The sequence below is a fragment of the Giraffa tippelskirchi genome, chromosome 4, assembly GCF_054371585.1.
Source record: "Giraffa tippelskirchi isolate mGirTip1 chromosome 4, T2T-mGirTip1v1.2.pri, whole genome shotgun sequence".
Classification (NCBI taxonomy): domain Eukaryota; kingdom Metazoa; phylum Chordata; class Mammalia; order Artiodactyla; family Giraffidae; genus Giraffa; species Giraffa tippelskirchi.
The window spans coordinates 82,879,000-82,900,293 of NC_137278.1; the positions used below are offsets into that span (position 1 = coordinate 82,879,000).

General features: G+C 41.6%; 1 protein-coding gene across 4 annotated transcripts in view; it reads right to left on the reverse strand.

Moving 5' to 3' along the window:
- The window catches only part of CRIM1 (cysteine rich transmembrane BMP regulator 1), a 215,899-nt gene that overhangs the window by 30,560 nt on the left and 164,045 nt on the right, over positions 1-21,294 (reverse strand). For all 4 annotated transcript variants that reach the window (XM_081596244.1, XM_081596243.1, XM_081596245.1 and 1 more), the window contains 5 exons: positions 19,919-20,075; positions 17,097-17,218; positions 16,381-16,590; positions 12,637-12,852; positions 6,964-7,185 (listed from right to left, as the gene is read on the reverse strand). In XM_081596244.1, the coding sequence (XP_081452370.1) occupies positions 6,964-7,185; positions 12,637-12,852; positions 16,381-16,590; positions 17,097-17,218; positions 19,919-20,075 (927 nt within the window). The remainder of the gene's footprint in view (positions 1-6,963; positions 7,186-12,636; positions 12,853-16,380; positions 16,591-17,096; positions 17,219-19,918; positions 20,076-21,294) is intronic.

Consider the following 21,294-nt stretch of genomic DNA (forward strand, 5'->3'; position numbering starts at 1 on the left):
GTAAACACCACATCCTCTGCTTCCAGGAATCACAGCGGATTCTGTACAACGAGTCCACGGACTCCTCAAATGGGACTAGCCTCTCAATGCAAACAGAAAAATAAAGGATCTCCCTCTCTCTTCTGTGTGATATCCAGAGGCATGGAAGGCAAGTGAAGCTCTGAGGCCTAGGGGCCAGTCACTGCTACCACCCAGCTGCAAACAAACCTGCAGATAGCACGCTGCTTCCACTGGGGTCATGATAAGGTCATGAGGGCATCATGGGCTATTTATTTAAGCTAGAAGTGTGCAGGATGAAGTATATCACCAAAGCGTTTTCTCAGATAGTTGTGTCCTTCAAAAATTCATCACTGGGATGTGATATCCAGTTTCTCTTGCAGAAAGGTGGGTGCTGTATTTAAAGTGAGATATGACGAGTCCATGTGGTGTCTGTCACCTCGGTCAGGCGCACCATGTGTTCAAAGAGCTGTAACTCTGAGCCAACATATATTCATATCCTATTTACCATTTTAAGGCGCTTTCACATAGTGGGCTTCCCTGGTGATTCAAGTGGTAAAGAATCCGCCTGCAATGCAGAAGATCTGAGTTTGATCCCTGGGTCGGGAAGATCCCCGAGGGAAGGGAATAGCTAACCACTCCAGTAGCCTTATGGACTACAGTCCATGGGGTCGGAAGGAAGTCAGACACGATGGAGTGACTAAGCATGCATGCACATAGGTATGTCACTTAATTTTCACAGAACTTCAGTGAAGTACAGAACAATATTATTATTCTCATCTTACAGATGAGAAAACCAAGCTACAGTTATGTCTTATCACCAAGACCTACAGGTAGAATGTGCTAGAGATCGGGTCATAACACCTTGGCTTTAAAGTACATTCTCTTCCAAACACACAGAAGTTTTTGATTTTAGGAAAACATATTGGAGAAATAGCTGTGAAAAGTGTTCCAATGGAGATGCTAGTATCATAACATGATGGCTGAAAAATGCACAACATTTAGTTCTATGGATTGTGTATCTTAGGGATGCTGTATTAACTATTTCCTGTTTGATTCCTGGGCTGAGTTAAATACACAATAATCAACAGATGTTCCAAAGAGATAGTATTTATATTTATCTCTAAGACAAGATACCTAAACAAATAAACATAAATCTAGGCAAAAACAAATGTAGTATGATAGACTGATATAAAGTGTAGTCACTACCAAGCTGTAAGTCTTGGTAAGTCTCCTTACCAAGGAGAAATATTATTAATCATTTGCTAGTTAAAGATCACTGTGGAGAGGAAATATAATGACACCAGAACAACTGAGTGCCAAGACAGCTGGACTCCACTTGAAAGCTCCAACTCAAATGTTAATATAAGACATATAAAAACATAAAAGTAGCTAATCTCTAATCAGACAGATGTTTTGATACAACCCACAAGAAAACCACTTTTTCATGTACTATCTATACTAGAACTCATTTTCACAGATCCTTAAAGATATGAGATACTTAAGGACACTTAAAAGATACTGATGACTTGAAGACATGTAATCAGAGTATAATTTTGTTCACATCAAATTATGAAATAAATATGTGTGTGTGTAGACAAACACACAAAAGAAAGATGACTATCCTCCCAAAATAACTAAGCCTTTGACAAAAAATTAAATGAGAAAGATGCAGTGACTCAGGATTTCCAGCCAACAAACCTGGCTCTAAATATCTGACCTCAGATTTATAAAATAACACACAGCTACAGATAAATAAAAATGCTTGCCAAATGCTAAGTTTCAAGACAATTCAGCAAGTCCTGTACATATGAACAAGTTCCATTCCGAGAGCACATTTGTAAGTCTAATTTGTTCGTGAGTCCAACAAAGTTAGCCTAGGCACCCAACTAACACAATTGGCTAAATAGCCTTCCCTGATGGCAGGAGGTAAAGAATCCATATGCAATGCAGGAGACACAGGAGACTTGGGTGTGATCCCTGGGTGGGGAAGATTCTCTGAAGAAGGAAATGGCAACCCACTTCATTATTCTTGCCTGGGAAATCCCTTGGACAAAGGAGTCTGGTGGGTTACAGTCCATGCAGTGGCAGAAGAGTCAGAACACGACTGAGCAACTAAGCATGCATATAGTACTATACCGTAATGGGTTTATAATACTTTTTACACAAATAATACATCAAAAACAGACACAAAGAAACAGAGAAAACATTTTTCATCTTATAGTACACTACCTTGGCAAGTACAATACAGTGCCAGCTACATCACTGCTGCTTTTATGCTTGTTTTTGGACGTCCTGGGCTTGAAATAAAGATACTGTACTACTGTACTCTATACAGTCCTATACAGTAAAGTACACAAGAACACAACCACTTGTAGAGGATACATGAATGTGACAATGTATGCCAGACATGCAAACTAACCGACGTGACTGGACATGTGAGTGTGTGTTTTCATCTTTGGAAGTTTGCAGCTTAAAGGTTCGTATGCTGGGGACTTACTGCATTCTATGCACTGAGTCATACTTTTGACTTGGCTAACACAAGAGTTGCTTATTCAGCTCCTCATCTGGTGGGGGGTCGGGGGGGACAACTGAACATCTACATTTCCAAAGTCATCAGGTATGATGCAGCAGTGATATGGGCTTGAAGACCCCAAACATTAAATGAAGAAAGATCTTTATGATCAATGTAGTGCCCTTTCTTTATAATATTTTATAATATTACAGATAATATCTATAGTAACAGATACTATCAATTTTATAATGTTTTATATTACATAATGTAAATATAATAGTTGTGAATATAACATTCGGGAATGACTGTGCTCCTGGACATGACACAGATCTGCTGGGTTGCTGACAGAAGATGCTAGTTTGGCCCTTGGCAGAAGCATCACCAACACAGACATCAGAGCAATGGTGATGTGTCAGGACAAGCGTCCCCTCAGGCACAGGAAGTGCTAGTGGTACACCACCTGCTGCCCTTTAGCAGTGATGGGATAAAGATATCACTGAAGCACTAATTTTTTTCTTCAAGAAGGTTCCAGAAAGGCATGTAGCATGTAGTCAGTGATAAGGCCCCAGATGCTACCTTGCAAGTGTGACATGGAGAAGGCATCTGCTGTTTCTAAGGAATCATGTGTCAAATCTGCCATAACACATTAGAATTCCCACCAGGCCTTTTATCCCTACTGAGCTACATTCAAGTCATCTCTTGATTCTCATTCTCCTTTCTTAAAGCCATCATGACAGTGAAAAAGCCTATGAGAATAAAATCTAAGTTTGTATGTATTTGTGTAGGAAGCTGGAATAGAAAAAATTCAAGAATTTGAAGATGTTCCATTAAAATGATTGGGTAATTACTACTTAGCTTCTTTCCAGTACAAAGATGAATTCCTTAATGATGGGTATTATAAGTAATTAGACAAAGCTGTTCACTTTTCAAAATTAATCAATCCTATTAATTATGTCTGTATTACACATTCTATTAAATTAGTACACAAAATATGAGGCCTTCACACATTAGACAGAAGCATTATCATTGCACTTTAGTGACTTGATAATTTATCTGAAAGGAACACCAAACATTCTTAATAATACTATGTTTAGTAGGATCACCCTTCTCAATTCTCTTGTGGTAAGAAAAAAGGCTACTTTACAAGATGAAAGCAAGAACGCTTTTCTTCAGAGGTTTTATCACTAAAAAAAAAGTCAGATTAAAGGCAGGTATCTGGTTTTTAGAAATCTATATCTGATTGATTTGGAAGAAAATGCACCCAGGGAGGAGATCTGCAGCCATGTGAGGTCAGCGCTGTAGGCTTGGCAGAGGTACACGTGACCCTGGGAACAGACTGCCTGGGTTAACAAGGAGCTGGGTTCACATTGAGAAAGCCTAGAACAGGAGACAATGAAAGCACTGGTGCTTGGTGCCTGCTGAGAAGCCATCGGGAGCTTTATGACATGCAGAATGATGGCCTTCCTACTTTTTCCCTTTGCTAGATGATGTGGATGGGGATGCAGACTTTGCCAGTGAGGCAGAGCTGACAACTGCCCACAGGTGTGCTACTGCTGCCCAGGCTTGGTGCCCTTACTGACAAGAGAAGAAGTCTGGAAAGGTGAAGGGAGCAAACTGGAGGGTCAGAAAATCCTCACATTACAATCATGAACTGAATTTGACTTCATATGCTTCAATATTAGCTGGGAGAAAGAATGAAGCCCAATCTGAAAGGCTAATTGCAAGAAAGTATGATGCATACAAAGGCTCCTAATGACTATTTCAGGGCTTCCCAAGCGCCTCAGTGGTAACAAATCTGCTTGGATTAACAAGCAGGAGAACTGGGTTCCATCCCTGGGTTGGAGAAGAAGGAAATGGTAACCCACTCCAGTATTCTTGCCTGTTGGAATCCCATGGACAGAGGAGCCTGGCAGGCTACAAGTCCATAGGGTTGCAGAGAGTTGGACATGACTTGGCAACTAAATGATAACAACAATGACTATTTCAGAGATAAAACATGTATGAAGCAATTAAGATGAACATGAGGATAAAAGCACACAGTATTACTCACCAACTGTTAAAGATCCCCAATATGTTCGGCAGAAGATACCTCATAGGTTTATATAATACAGTTATACCTGCATCAGTGTGGCCTGGGCAGTGGCGGGGGGAGGGATGGGGATTGTTGTAACAGAATCAAAATTTCTACTCTGTCATTATGAGTTTATGTGAACCACAATTTAGTGAAAGTGCTTATAATCTAATTTGAAATCAAAATCACAAATTGAGGCCAAACTGGTATTTTCCTCCCCACACTAAAGAAGAATGTACAGTCTAGATGCAAGAATTGGAATAGGAAAATATGAAAGCAAAAGCAAAAAAAAAAAAAAGACAAAGAACACAGAATACTATGATATGCAGGTTTCTTTCCATAAGTATCAATTTGTTAAACTGGTTTTGTGGGACAGTAAAGTGATTTACTATTATCACATGGAAACACATTAATTAGTTGAGCAACTTACTAATCACATATTCACCAATTAAGTAGCAAAACACAACAGGAACTTTTTTATCTTAAAAAAAAAAACAGAGTTTCAACACATGAGAAATTCACAGCTGGGTTTTTCCTCTGAAGGTTACAGAATTCTCAGGTTTCCTGGGCCCTGGTTTCCAATTGTGATCCAAGTACCCCTGGCTGATTTATAAATTGTCCCCTTAAGGACAGAAGTTTTGCTATTTCAATATGTTGGTCCTGGGTGTACATTTCTGTCCCCCCTACCAATGCCCTGGTCTGAAATAGTGACCTGGTTACATTTTTCATTCAGATCTCATCAAAGGCTATGCCATTTTTAACAAGATGAATGCCAGTCAACTCTCTGAGAAAATACGTAGCAGTAAGCTGGATGGATGCCTTGATACATTTTTGGCTCTTCTTACAAGTTACAAAGCTTATAGGTATTACAGCAGATCTAACATCCCTGTAATTAAGAGGTGGGGCAACCACAGGTCACCACTGGCTTGGGACACTCTTGGTCTAGAGCCATGGTCCCATCAAAATTATGAACAGTCCCCACTTCACTCACAAAAGCATAGTTTAAAGAATAAATTGGATTGACAGTCACCCTATGAAGAAGAATCTATTTTCACACATAATTTTTAATATTCCCTAATCATGACACTGAGAAAATCAAGCTCTGTAAAATTCCTGAGACCAGAAACTATGTTTTAAAATCTTTCCATCTCTTGCATACTAATGTGCAGAATAAGTGTTCAGAGGGAGTGACCCCATAGAGTGGCCAGAGGAGCTATCCTGAGAAGCTTGAGTGGTGGCCAATGGGCACCTGAGTGCCATTTACTAACTCTCTCCACGGGCTGCTACAAAGTCCTGTGGCCAGAGGATTTCTCCTCCTCCTCACGTGTTTACCCCAAATATATGCACTGACTTGCATCTAGAAAGCATGCAAATATCGTCAACAATAAATACATGATGCCTGCCATTAATACAGCTTGCCTAATTTTTCACCTGCTAACTCTGATTACAGGTTCACAACTGGACTGAGATATGTCACTGTCTTTCACTTGACTTCCTGTGTTTTACTTGAGACAGAAGCAATCAGAGAGAGTAAGAGCCTTGGGAGTAGGGACTGTGCTTGTATTAGAGCTGCCAGCTGTCTGAGCCTCACCTTCTGGACTCCAGAACAGCATCTGGCTTGTGTGCATAGGACCAGTTTTGGTATAGATGTCAGGGGCTAATATACCTATGTCCTCTGATTGTAAGACGCATCCCTGTGGGTCATATGAAGGAGAGGGCTCTGTCAGTGACACAGGCCTCACTCTGTGTCCCTAAGCCCTCAACATGGACAACTGCATGGTCTAAATAGAATCAATTAAGTGTTAGCAGACAGAGAAAGAACTGGGAGATTAAATCAGTATCTGGTATTTGGCTGATGTCAAGGTAGTGGCAAGCTTCAGGCACTAAGTGTACTCTGATACGAGACATGGTGGTTCTGTGTGGACAAAAAGCCGACAGTCAATAACAGGGTGAAAGAAGACAGCTCTAACTCTAATACTGAAAATCCCCAAATGCCAAAGGAGCCTAGTAGAACCTGATGGCATTATAACATTATGACAGCCTCAGAAAGCATTTCTGTACTCTCAACATGTTTTCAGAGAAGGCAATGGCACCTCACTCCAGTACTCTTGCCTGGAAAAATCCCATGGACAGAGGAGCCTGGTAGGCTACAGTCCATGGGGTCGCTAAGAGTTGGACACGACTGAAGTGACTTAGCAGCAGCAGCATGTTTTACCTCAGGAATACACCTTTCACATCTTTGCTCCTCCTGTTGTGACCTACACTGGGTCTGTGTGGTATGTCAACCAGAAAAACGGATTTCAAAATTACTAACTGATCTAGGCATATAGAGAATTAGTGGTCACTGGGCAAGAGAAAGGATTTTTTTTTTTGATCTTACCTATGCAGTAAGGACAACACTGGCCTTTTCTCAACACAGGTCTTTCACAGGATACAGAAGGGCAAGACTCAGAGTAACAGTTAATGATGCTATCCATGCACACGCAGCTGGTACACACGTCGGGTTTCCAGGACTCAGCTGCCAGAAATATATCCCCTTCATCGTTTTTGCAGTAACTAGGCACACTGTCATTGTGGGATGAGGAAGGCTGGAGAGGTTCATCTGCAAAAGTGAACAGAAGGTCAGCAGGGAAAAGAAGATGCTTCAGGGTACCCACTGTGCATCACAGCGAGCTTCACTCTGCCCCACACAAAATGCGCTCGCTCACCAGGCATTTGTGAGTCTTAAAACAGACTCAGGAACGAAAGAGCATGTCTGACTCGGACCAGGTCTGTCTGGGGTTTTTAAGCAGAACAATAGACACGAAAGGTCTGTTGCAGAGATTCTGTTAGTTGTTGCACAACATCCATGCTACCTTTTCTCCTTAGCATAACAAAATCCTGATTTAGGGGACGGGAAGTGGGGTGGCTGAGGACTTGGACCACAAGGTTGATATGTCAGGTGGGACAATCTGCTCCTTCCTTTTCTAGTCTGCCACACAACTAGGAGCAGTTGTGTCACTAAGTTGTGGCTAATGGATTTACTGGTAATCAGGGGACCTCTGGGAAAGCTTTTGCTTCCCCCTTTTTCTTAAATATTTTTGTTTTTGTGGCCACACCATGTGGTATGTGAGATCTCTGTTCCTTGACCAAGGACTGAACCTGAGCCCCTTGCAGTGGGAGTGGAGTCTTAACCAATGGACCACGAGGGAAGTCCCAGCTTTCCCTTCCTTAAAGGAAGGGCAGATGTGAAGTGACCCCTAACCTTCCAGCCTTGAATATGAGCCTATGGCCTGTAGCTGTAATATCCTTCTCATATCTGTAAAAGAGAGGCCTTGCTATCACTAAGATACTAAACCAATGTGATCAACATCTGGCTCCAAGTTTCCCATAACGCATGGAAAAGAAATCTCTACTTGTTTAAAAACTGAGCTGGGTTTTCTCCTATTTGCAGCCCCATGCAGTCCTAGCCAACCCAAACAGACTTGTAAACCACATGTGATACTTCAATGTTCAGGCATTCACATTAATGGCTAAAAGGTGATGGGAAATGTAGTAACTCCTGAGGTTGTACCTACAGAGAAACTAGCTGCAGGTCTTGTATGTTTTCCCTATGTACAGACAGACCAGAGGTCTTGAGATCTTGCAACAACTTAACAGAAAAGAACGCCACCAGAAAACTCCGGGTATCTCTTCGGTTCTTGGCATTCGCTGAAATGACTTGAGAACTGTTAACTCAAGCAGAAAGCTGATGGGATATAACAAAGGAAAGTACAAGTTGGTGAGGTTCCTGGTTGAGTAATGTCACCGACAAAAGAGCACTTCTAACCACCTCTGCACTTGAGGGTCTAGAAGAGGCAGGATGGTCCCACCCAGCAATTCTTGAAGAGAATCCCATTTTCTCAATGGACACAGGGACAGAAGTATCATCTGTTCTTCTCAGAATCAACTTCATGAAGTCTGATCTTTAATAAACATGTAGTTATCGCAGTCCTGCAGAAGCTCTCAGTGTTCCACTTTCTGTCCCCCTCATGAATACACCCTCCAGCAACAAGTTTGGCTGGACAAGGAGAAGAGAAGTGGGGTAGCTGCTTTGTTTGGGGCTCTGAGACCAAACTGTATAACTGTATCCTGAAGGCAGCGACAAGAGAGAGAACAGCCACTGGTTTCCACTGCTCCAAAAGTGCTCCAGGTTCAGTTTTAGGAAAACTGGATCACATGCATGTGAGTTAAAGATGGGAAGATGGGACTGCTTTCTCAGGGATCTTTTCTGGGTCATCCATGTTGAGGGCTAAGTTCTTTTTAAGAGACTGATTGACATTAACTCTTGATTTGGCTGGTAATCAGGGCAACTCACACTAGTCTACATGAGGTTCTGCAAACTGGCATGAGGTTTCTGTGGGTTATGACAGCTTAGCTCTTGCAAGCAACACCCAACCTGGTGTCTGAAAACGCAGAAGAGGAAGTAGTGATGAAATCATGAACTAGCAGCTGAAACGAATATCCTACAGTCTGGAGGGGACCTCAGGGGACACAGGGGTGTGCCTGCAGAGCTGGAGTGAGAGCTGCAGCTGAGATGCAGCGTCTGTCCCACGGGCAGGAGACTAACTGAACCCTGATGAAGGTGTTATCTGGTATCTTGCCCACGGTATCTTCCTTCGTTGGGCCTCTTTCCATTGTTAGGAAGAAAGGAGAACCCCTCTTTATACCTCTGATTCTAAATATTAACAAGTTACTGACTAGAGACATATGTTTTCTGTGACCCAAACATTATTGACTAGAGATGTTTCAATATTCACTTACATAACAAATTGCTGGTCACAGGCATTAGTTTCTACAAAAATCCCCTGATCAACAGTGTGTTAACTAACTTATTCTGTTTTTTTACTAGTTCTTTCACTGGTGTTTATTCATTCTTTTTATTTCTGTTCCAGCTCCCTCTCCTGTGCTGTGCTTCTCTCCAACTTTAAAGTATCAAAAATGAAAGAGGATTTTAAAAGTGTGGAAAAGAAAGTAGTGCTCTTCTATTTTCTCCCTTTATCGTCACCTACAGGGATGCTCAATCTTTCTTCATGAGTCCACTTCTAGACCTTGTTCTAAACCAGGCCAGATGAGAGTGTAAGTTAAGGACAGAGGGACCGACAAACATCTGAGGAGATATAATCACTACAAGGGACGCAATTCTTCTAGTTTTATTACCTATATATCATTTTGGGACAGTATTACAATTATCCTAAGATTGGGCTTCCCAGGTGGCACTAGTTGTAAAGAATCCACTTGCCAACGGAGGAGACGTTAGAGATGAGGTTTGATCTCTTGAGTTGGGAAGATCCCCTGGAGGAGGGTATGGCAACCCCACTCCAGTATTCTTGCCTGGAGAATGCCATGAAGAGAGGAGCACAGTGGGCTACAGTCCACATGGTCACAAACAGTTGGACACAACTGAAGCGACTCAGCATGACATGATCCTCAGATTAGAGATGGTACTCTTCTAGATGTGAAGTACTCCATTTATCAGTGCTGCTGTTGACCTTCACTGGGAGGTGAAGAAATCGATGGGTTGAATTTTAAGACTTTTTATCACTGCAACACAACTATGAATGGAAAGTTCTGAAAGATCAATGATGGGGTAGGTGACTGATTTTAAAATATAAGATCATTCCAGGTACATGCTTATTCACAGATGTAAGTGTAGCCTTTGGAATACTGACCTAGGAAACAAAGTCCTAACATTTACGATAAAGGCTATCATTGAAGTATCCCTCAAGCTATATGCAAAGAAAGGAAGAGTCACCTAGGCTACATTAATAAAGGAGAGGTCACAGCCAGGTATACATGGGGTGCTTCTTCCCGTTTCCTGGTAGAATCGGCAGGGCTTCTGCTCATGTGCACTGACCTTGAGGCCTGGCTCTAAGAAATCAGTCCTTAGCACAAAAAGGAGTCCCATTTCTAGGGACCTCTTGTTCTTTGCCTGGGCTGAACCTCTGAGTCCAGTCAGGTGTCTCACCAATAAATCTGGGCCAGTGGTCATGGAGATATCCCGTCCCCTAAACCAACCACTGTACTTCTTCTCAGATCCTAAGATGAGCAGCAACTGAGATACTTCTCACTTTAGTAAAAGCTTCCTAGGTTACATGCGCTTTTTAAATTTATTTTTTTAAAAATATTTATTTATTTGGCTACACTTGAACTTAGTTGTGGCATATGGGAGCTAGTTTGCTGACCAGGGATGGAACCTGGGCCCCCTGCATTGGGAGCATGGAGTCTTAGCCACTGGATCACCAGGAAAGTTTCTACATGTGCTTTTTTTTTTAAATGCTTTCCTTTCCAGGCACTCCTCTCACTCTGTCATGATTTACTTAAAGGTGGAATACTAGACTATTCAGCTCTTCTTCTGGATTATTGCTTCATAATACAGGAGTTGTGTCTGTTCTCATCAACCCCAGGATCCCCATGGCTCAATTCAGGAATTCCCTAAGCAATTGTAAAATGAAGCTATAAATGGATTTAAATTCATGATTACCAATGAAAAGACCACTCAAAGTAGTTTCCATCAGGAGGATGGGAATAGTCATGGTCATATATTAACAGAGAAATATTAGTAGGGTTTGTATCTAAGTAAAAGAGTTATGTACAGCAGGGACTAGGGGATATTGGGGAAACAATCCGCCTGCAGTGCAGGAGACCTGAGTTCGATCCCTAGGTCAGGAAGATCCCCTGGAGAAGGGAATGGCTACCTACTCTAGTATGCTTGCCAGGAGAATTCCATGGATAGAAGAACCTAGTGGGCTAAGTCCATGGGGTCACAAAGAGTTGGACACGACTAAGCGACTAACACTGTCATTTCCAGGGTATATCCTAACTACATAACACATCTGAACTATTACTTATACTAGAAAAGATGTCACACTAATTAAGCTTTTCAGATTAACATGGTTGAAAATTACACCAAAGACTCTGTACTAAGATAATACCTAAGCAGCAGGGCATGATGACAACAGCAAAAATGTGGCTATCCCTACAATTTCATCTGATGCAATTAAAAATATCATCAATGTGAACCCAGGAAGATTTTGGACATCAACTATGCTGGTTATATAATGACAGAATAATAGATTCCAGTTGCTTGACTAGACAATCCAATGTAAAGAAACTAATCAAATGCAAGGGGTGGTTTATGTTTTACTGAGCAGAAATGCTCTAAGAATATACATTTAGAAAATAAATGATTATTGATTTAAGTTGAAAAGATAAAAGACTGAGCAACAGCAAAACACTAGTGTGCTATCTACTGTGTAATGATACATATTCAAATTAAGTATCTTCTGGAAAAAAGTTATCTATTCTAGTATTAATTAGAATTGCTACTTTAGTTGCAAGATCAGCCACTTATGTTTAAAAAGTCTGACAGAATTTCATTGTTATTTGTTACACGACTATAAATTCATCTGCTAAGGCCAGATTATCTGAGGACTGACTGAAAAAAAAAAGAAAAACGATAGTGCTCTTTGTACATATGCAGTACTGGTTGTTTAATACTTTCAGATCTTAATCACTGCAGATTTGAAAATGTGGGTGTTATGCATATTTTAGCAATTTTTCTGTCTAACAAAGTATCTTCGTCAAACACACATATCTTACATTTTTCAAAGAATTTAATTTACATTCTTTATTAATAACTGCTCTTCACATTTTGTAATGACAAAGATGACTTTTCACAATAGCAAAATCATTTGGAATAATTTGGTGCAGCAGGATTCTCTCTTGAGTCTGAGATTTAGGGTTAAGAAAAAAAAAGGTAGAAAGAAACAATTTTCTGTTGTTCAAAGTTATTGTTCAAAGTCACCTCTGGTGCAATGCATACTGATGGCATAAACATGTGATCGACAGAAGGGAGTGAATCTAGGAAGCCGGCTGCCTGGGTCGCTCCTGTCTGGGATACTGGTGACTGGGCCTGGCACCTTACCACATGGGGCTCCACCCGGCCCACTGGTCTTGCAGGATGATGAGGCTTGGGCTGCAGCCCCCTGCCCCCGCCTCGCCCCACGCCTCCCCGAGGCGCAGCGCCGGTTACCTGGGCACTGTGGGCAGCAGGAGTCCTGGGTGCGTGTGGGGTTCTGGCAGAGCAGCGGCGGGCACACCTCCGTCTCACATAGCACCCGCCCGCCGTGGCAAGCACACTGGGTGCAGGCGTCAATGTGCCACGTCTCTCCCTCCACAAAGTACTCTCCCCCGGGGGCGTGGCAAACGGAGGGCGTGCTGAGCTCTGGCTTCTGTGCCACAAAGTCATCTGGGGAAGGAGAGGAGATCCAAACACAGGAAATGATCCGGCTGCCGTCTCACCAGCTTGTGAAGAACCCCGTGCTGTGGGCTTTGAGGGACAGAGGAGACGAACTGGTGGCTCCTACCCGGAGGACAGGGAAGAAAACATTCTATGCACAGAAATATAAGGCAGAAGAGCTATTTTTCAGGAAATGGTTCAAGTCTGTCAACATGTAATGACAGAATCTGTTGAGAGAATTAAATTACAGGGACTCTCACTGTTGAAGGAAACAGAAGCCTCTTGGGGGATGTCTGTGAATGTGTAGGATTGTCTAGGATAAAGATCTCTCACTAACTGAATGCTCGCTATGGTCCAGTTTCGATGTTTAGTACTTTACATGTGTTACTTCGTTTATTCCTTACACCAGCTGTGTGAACAGGTCGTGTTATCCTATTTTACTTATGACGAAACTGAGAACTCAGAATATTAAGGGCAGACAAGGGATTTGAACCTAAGTCTATGCTTCTTTGCATCATGAATATGCCTACAGATTAAACAGAATTGCCAACTGATTCGTGATTCATTCCCTTCATTATCTCTGGGGCCCTGAGTCCTTTTAGGCTCAGAAATAAGTCCTGCTGTTAAGCAGGACACACCCCACTATAGACCAGCTGTCAGCCCAGTGAGCAGGAATGCTTTTTCAGAATCTACAGTGTGAAACCTCACCTGAGACTAAACATTTGGTGATATGATCAAGAGAGGTAAATGCTCAGAGGTTGACGGTAAGTATGAGCTCTTTTTCCCCAGTGGAGGGGCGATTTGGAGCTCCTGGTGAGATGATAATGATAGAGAGGGAATTCAATGCTGAAAACGTCTGAAGAGGCACTGGGAGTTGCCCTGAAGTTGTGCTGGGGAAATGAGAAGTATGAAGATATTAACCGTGTTCATATCATCCAAACACAACAGGCGTTTCAAGAGGTGCTGACAGTGGGGAACCCTGTGGAGCAGCTGTCTGCAGACACTGTGGCGGGCTCATGCCTGGAGCTCAGTGGAAATTGGGCCCCAGAAGAACTACCCTCTTTGTGCAGAGATGCTCAGAGCTGACATCTCCTAAGAACTCATGGGCTGTGTCTTTCAAAGCAGTGTTCAGCCTGAGAGTTAGCAATACTGAGGAGATACAGTGGTGTGGGCCCAGGTTCAGCTAAGAAGGTAACTTTTAAGACAGCTTCGTCTCCAGGGAGCTAATAAAGACTGGAACTTTGACCAAGTGTATATACCACAGAAAACTGACATCAGCCAACGCTTGTGTGCATAAGCAACTGGGCTAGACTTTCCAGTATATGAGGGAAGTAGAGAGGAAGATAATTAGAATAAAAATTGGGCTGGTATGAGATAAAAGTACATTTCTCATGGCTTACAGGAAAAGATAAAATTGTTCCAAAGAGTATCAGTGTACTAATGTTGGAAAGAGGCTCCCTTTGGAAAGGACTTGCAGAGGGTTGAGAACTGCTGCCCTTTTAAATGTGGACGACTAGGGAAAATGGTCAGAAGAAAAATGACATGTGTCTGTAGGTGAGTTACTCTGTGATTTCCTTTGCTATATACATCCATGTGCCTCAAAGCAAAATATGAGTGATCAGATGTGACAGAAAAACTAAAAGATAGAAAAAGTAAAAAGTAGAAGGTAAGAGAGATAGGGGAAAAAATCTGAGAAACCGTATCATCTAGTGAATCTTCTATCAGAAAAATTCAGAAGTTGCTCATTTAACTCAGAAGGAAAAATAGCTGATCTTTGAATAGAAGATAGGAGAAAAAACTCTTTAAAGTAGGAGTAGGAGTCCATGAATGTATCAGTGCTGGGGTATCTATTCAGAAAGATGGCACCTCACTATAGATTTTTGGAAGAAAACATACCTACATATCTACATATGTCAATACCTATATGTTTTTGTATGTGTACATCTAGATAGTCACTCATTCACAATTACACACCAATAATTCTGTGTATGTTTGTATAAGAACTTTTCATATCTCTGTAACAGAGAAAACTACATCTGGTTTCATTGACTTTCAATACTCAAGTCAGTCATCTATTCTCAGTAATATCTTTGCATCTCCACCAGTTAGAGTTCTTCATTGAGTACCAAGTTTAGCAAAGACCCAGATGCAAGCCACACTCGACACTCTGATGCTCATAATTAAAGCACGGGGGTCTTCACTGGAATAAATGATTTTTCTTTCCCATAAGAGTCAAATCAGTTGTCTCATTACATTTGTTCATTTATCTTCTGTTTCAGTAGACACTGGTTGTTTTTCATATTTAACAAGCAAAACATGAACCAGGAAACAGTTTTGATACAGAGCACATCTGGCTTAACCAGGGGAAACAAACTTTGTCATCTGGCCCACTATTATAGGGGCATGGAGGCGCCTAGAACTTTCCTTAGTTATCGAGGTATGTAGAACCTCAGGGCTGAAAAGGACTTCCTGTGCCCCTCTGTCCACTCCCACCCTGGCAGGAAAAGCACGTGCAGACCACGGTGCTGGTGTGTGGCACCTTCTCTCCCAGGCTGAGCCTGCCTTGCTGCCAAAGGCCCAGGTCTCAGGTTCTTGAGTGTACCTGCTACACAGGCAGAGGGAGGTACAGAACCAGGACTGACCCGGGGAAATACCATCACTACTCCAAACTCAGTACATTTCAACTTTAAAAGAAATCTGATGCAAGACTCAGGAGACTTCACGTCTCTCTGGCCTGTCCGCTAATGCACTATTTTACTTTGGTTAAGAGAGTTAATCTGTGTCTGTTTCCAAATGAAAATCTGCCTGAGTTTATTTTTCCCTAACTCAGTGGCCTCCGCTTAGTGGAAGAAATAACAAATATAAAACAGTGCTGAGCTCTTTGCATGTAAGGCACTAGATGAGGTATTATTGTAATAATTACTGTTATGGACAACTATAATTTGGAGCACTGTGAATTATAAATCTGTTCTTCTACTAACTTATCTTGATGAGCATTATTATGATTTTAAATGTTTTGGATATGTGGTCACTCTAAACATCTTCATTTGGCAAGACTGCTATATATCTATTAATTAGGAATAAAAAAAAAGCAATAGCTACAGACTTCAGTAATTCTCTCTGTGTCAATTATTACTTTATAAATAAGAAGCTTTCATGGAATAAAATCAACACTTAGCCCTTCCAATAAACTAACACATTCAGCCTCAATACTCTATCTATAAAGTGGAGAGCTGGAATTTTAAGAACGTAAGCCCACAAACCTTTATACAAATGGAGTTCAAAGACGAATATAATGGAGTTCAAACCTTCAAAATTTAGGAGAGTGCTTTTAGAGCTCTAGAATAGTCTAGCGGTTTCCGGCTAATCATTTATCATGCCCTGTTGACGGTTGTGGCTACTGCTGATGAAAACCAGAGTTGAAGTGTATTCCAGGGGTTGTCCTCTGCACTCCCCCCAGAGTTAGAGATGTGATGAGGCCCTGGGAGGCGGAAGTCACTTGCTTGGGGAGCGAACGAGACGTCAGCCAGCCTTTACCTGAACATGATGGGCAGCATCGTCCCGGGTGAATGGTGGGGTTGCTACAGGCAGGCACGGGGCAGGTGATCAGAGCGCACATCTCCCGTCCACTATGACAGTAGCATTCCCGACACCCATCATGCCAGCTCTCCTCATTTTTATGATGATGGCCATCCATGGACAGACACGTGCCTGACAGGACAGGTGGCCCGGCGGAGGCAGAGACCTCTGGACAGAGAGAAGGCAGCCTGGTAAAGAAGCAGCTACTGCACAGGAGAAACAGCCTGCAGTGTCTTTACAGGCAACGCTACCCAGTCACCAAAAATCCCGTCTACATAGCACAGTTTGTGCTACGGGAAAGGAGCATGAAAAGAATTCATGTAAATATGCCCTCAATTTTGAAAAATGGGAGGAAAAAACCCTTACAAATCTGTGTTTCTCCTACTGGCAGGATCATAACTGAATTTTCCTCCTTTCACTCTACATTCTCTTATGTACTCAGTCTGTCCAACTCTTTGAGACCCCAAGGACTGTAGCCCGCCAGGCTCCTCTATCCATGGGATTTTCTAAAACCAAGCGGGGTGGGCAGTGGGGGCTACAGTCCACGGAGTTGCAAGAGGTGGTCCCCTAGAGAGTGATGGTGTTGTCAGAGCGGACAATGACCAGTGAACTTGTTTCACTGACAGGCTGTCTTTTTCTTGGTTTCTGGGGAAAGGGCATACACTGGCACTTACCTCTGCACTTGCAGATGAGACAGCCATGACTGTCCTTCTGGAAACCCAGGGAGCAGATCTTACTGCACTGGAGCTCTGGGCATTTCTTACAGCGACAGATGTCACAGCCGTGCTTATTCTTCCTGGGTAATTAAAATTTTGTCAGAGGTCAGAAAATTTGAGAGTCTCAAATGACACCCAAGTGCTCACCCCTAGGGTCAAAGAAGTGGTACTGTCATTAAGCAGAATGACTTGAACTTCTTCTCTCATGACCCCCTGGAGTGATGTGTAATTAGCTCCCTGGGGCCATGACCACCATCCACCCATGGCCAAGGGTTAGAATTGTCCAAGCACTGAGATGTCTCTAGGATATGACTCTCAGAATCTCAATGACATGACTGTTGATTTAATTAGGAAAAGCAGTACCAAGTACAAAAAAAGATGCATGTGCAACTCCATGAATAAGAAGTTGAAGGACATATCGCTGGTCAATGTTGGAGGCCAGCATTAAAGGCAGAAGTCCTTCTTTTGTTAAGGCCACTGCATTCCTCACATGACCACATTCTCTTAAGAAATTTCAGATACCAGTAACCATTTTATTGAGATATCTATAGAATCTTGTAGTAGATAGAAGGAGAGCTAAAGGACACACAGACATGATGAAAAATAAAACATCTGAGAAGTTCTACAGTCAGTGTCCGATAATTATTTCATTAATCAGTACAGAATACCAATTGAAAAATGCTCCACCTATGGGGCATGACTGAAGCACAGAAAATAAAGGAAAATGGCTGGATGAATATTTTTTTTCCCCTTTAATAAACTAGAGTGCCTAAATTTTGTGCTGATCAGGAAGATGATATTAAATAAATATGTGCCTATTAAAATATCACCATGGTTCAAGTGGTCAAAAAAATTCTTAGCAACGATTCCTTGTTTTTTTCTAAAAGGAGAATGATCTTCTCTGTTACTAAAGGCGTTCATCGGCTCTCCTCTTCCTTCTGTTCACTATCTGCAGCTCCGGGTCCTCTCTTAGACTTAACATCTCCTCCACATGCTTTGCCCTGGCTGGCTTCCCGGGCAGCAGGGAAGGAGGAGTTAAGTCTAGCTACCTTCAGGTTTCATCCCAGGGAGCCCTAAATGGCAGCAGTGGTGCTCAACCCTGTTTTTTCTTATGTTGGACAAATTAAGAGGTTCTAAAAGAAGACAGCCCTGTGGGAAACGTTCATATATAACTGCCCAAGTGACAAACTACAATCTGATAAGTGAAATGAGAACAACAGGGTTTACATATTTACGTCAATATAATGAAAACAATGAATTAAATGAATGGTTCATACTCATGACACAGACTGTGCCATTTTTGAGCCCTAGTAAGTCTTTAATGGATTTGTTTGTACATTCATTTATTCACCCGTCCATTCCTTCTCTCCACCCTCCTCCCTTGTGTAAGCATTTGCTGCATTAACACAGTAATGATCCACTCAGCAGGTGTACATGAGCATTAACCTAATACTCCCATGTGTTGTCTGGCCAAGATTTCTCCTTCAGAGGCTGTCCTTGAAACACATGTGCTAGCCATCCATTTGCCCACAGCAGTCAACTTAGTCCTCCTTGAATGTGCTTAATGACAGGAATATCAAGTGGAATCTACAATCCTCTAAGAGGTTCCTCTCCAAAATGAAGTTTGGACTTGAGTGCAGCCTGGGTTCTGAACTGTTATAATGCTGCAGCAAGAGGTTGTACTATTATGATAATAATCCTTTATTCTACATTAGCAATTAAGCTAAGAAATAACTCTACTTTTATTAGTATTGCATTCATATTTTAGGATTAAGAATAATGATGATTTATTAGTTAACCTGGGGAATTTTAAAGAATAATGTCTCCAACTTAATTATCCAATTAAAATTAAGGTTCCCCTCTCCCTGTTAGACAAGAATTTCCAGGGAGAAGAATAAAAACAATGCCTTTAAGGTGCTGGGCAAGAGATGATGGCTCTAAGTCCCTTATATTACCAGCATTATATAAACATATCATATTGGAAAGGGAGAGAGACTAAAATGGAAGGAACCAAGGCAGGAATGAGAAAGAAAAATTCTGAAAGGCTATTTTTAAGGAACCAACTTGACACATGCAGAAGGAGATGCCAAGACAGACAGTAAAGTAACAAATGTGAAGTATCTATTTTCCTCCGCGAATAATCTGTGTGTTCATGGGGTTTGAGTCAATCAAGAATATTTGAAAATATAAGTCAAAATTCTTATCTCCAAGGATATTCATAAAATCTACTGCCACTGAAAAAAAAGCATAGTGTAAACTATAGAAAAGCATCAAGGTAAGATAGGGAGGCAGGTAAGGATGCTCCATATTGCAAATCAGCAGCTTGACAGCTACTGATTCATCCTAAAGTATGGATTAAATAGGTTATCACAAAACAGTTGCTGGGACAGCTGTGCAAAGTCAAAGACCTTACATCTCTGGGACCTCATGACAGGTCCACTCCCTTCAGCAGTGTCCAAAGGCCCTGCCTATGAGGAAATCTCACCCAACAGGCCCAAAAGGCAGTGTCATAACAAGGCTCTGGTCCGTCTTCAAAGAAGGGTAAAACCTGATTCTTATCCTTGGACATACCTCCTTTCCCCACTTTCCAATTCCTCTAACAAAACAAGCATAGAGAAAAAATAAAAAAATAATAAAAAAAAAGCAAGCATAGATACTTCAGACTTCAGTACATCAGTGATTTGTTCACAAACACACAAAAACAGCCTCCAAAAATAGGTAACACACTTCGTCAAGTTACAGATAACTGAGAAGAGCTCTTCTGATTAAGAAATACGTACAGATATCCAAATGGACAATGCTTTTCACAGACTATGGGTCTGCACCTCCTGGGGCGCGGGCGGCACTGACAGATCTCACAGCCGTAGGCGTCGGTTAGGAAGCCGAAGGGGCAGTTCAATGTGCAGCCTCGTTTGAGGCCCATGCAGAGCTCCTCCCCTGTGAAGACACACGGACAGCACGTTTCTTCCAAAGATGAATGGACCAGAACACATCCGACGCTTCAATGCCTTCCCCTGATCTTCCAGTCTTCCACAGATGTGAAGTTCTCAGTTTTACCACAGCATCAGCAATGGTTAAAAACTACAGATGGTGTCATTTCATGTTTATCATGGTTATCGGAATGTAGCTTCGTTTTGGTACTAATACACAGGATAAAGTTCAACTCTGAATAAGTTTCTGATGTTACCCCAATCTAGGGCTGAAGAGCAGGCTGGCAACTACTAGTTACGATGTAGATAAAACGGAGTGCGTTTTCTCATAAAATTTGTTCTTATCGGTCACTTCAAACCACTGATTACTATTTATTATTCAAATTTGAGAACTGGAAGCTTACACCTCAAATTTCATTATGTATTTTGTTCCTACTGCATGCCCATGAGAAGCACATTCACATATGTTTACTTTTATGAGTTTTAGATGTTACTGTATAATACTGCGTACTATATGGAGCATAAAGGACTGGTTACCTTTTCTTTAAGAGATATATTTCTAATAACTAATATAAAGTGAAGTAATTAGTGTTTCAATTAGATACTTTTTCCCCACTGCTGACAAATATTCAGCTATTTAGATACACTTGGCTAATTGACAAAAAATGTATGTGCCAAAGAAATATCTAGATTAATGCTTATCCACTATTTGAGGTGTTCAAACTCTCCCCTGTTGGCAGAACCTGGAGTGATGGCTAACTGTCCTCTGAGTCAGTCATAACTTACTGTAGAAGAGGAGAAAAGGGGAAAGAAGAAATGGTGGCTGGCACAAGAAACTTCCATTAGCTTAACGGAAATCCTCTAAAGAAATTTAAAAGGTATGACACAGGGATTATAAGAGTAACACAAGCAATAAAAATGTCAAGGTAAGTAAGAAAAGCATGCTTGGTGATGTAACTAAAAAAAGCTGAGATTTGTCTAAATTAAATGTAGAATTTGAAAGATAATCAAATTTAAAGAAGCAGATATGATGATGGCAAAAGTGTGGCAATGTTTAATCAGTGTTCTGTGTGGACTGGTAAAATGGGAAGCAGAGACTACTTCTGTTGGAATAATAAATGCATTTATGTGGATATCCTTTGAGCATAAACATTGTAAATAATGTACACATTATTGCGAAAAACAGAACACACGTCCCTTCCACACACATATCTTTTAATCTACAT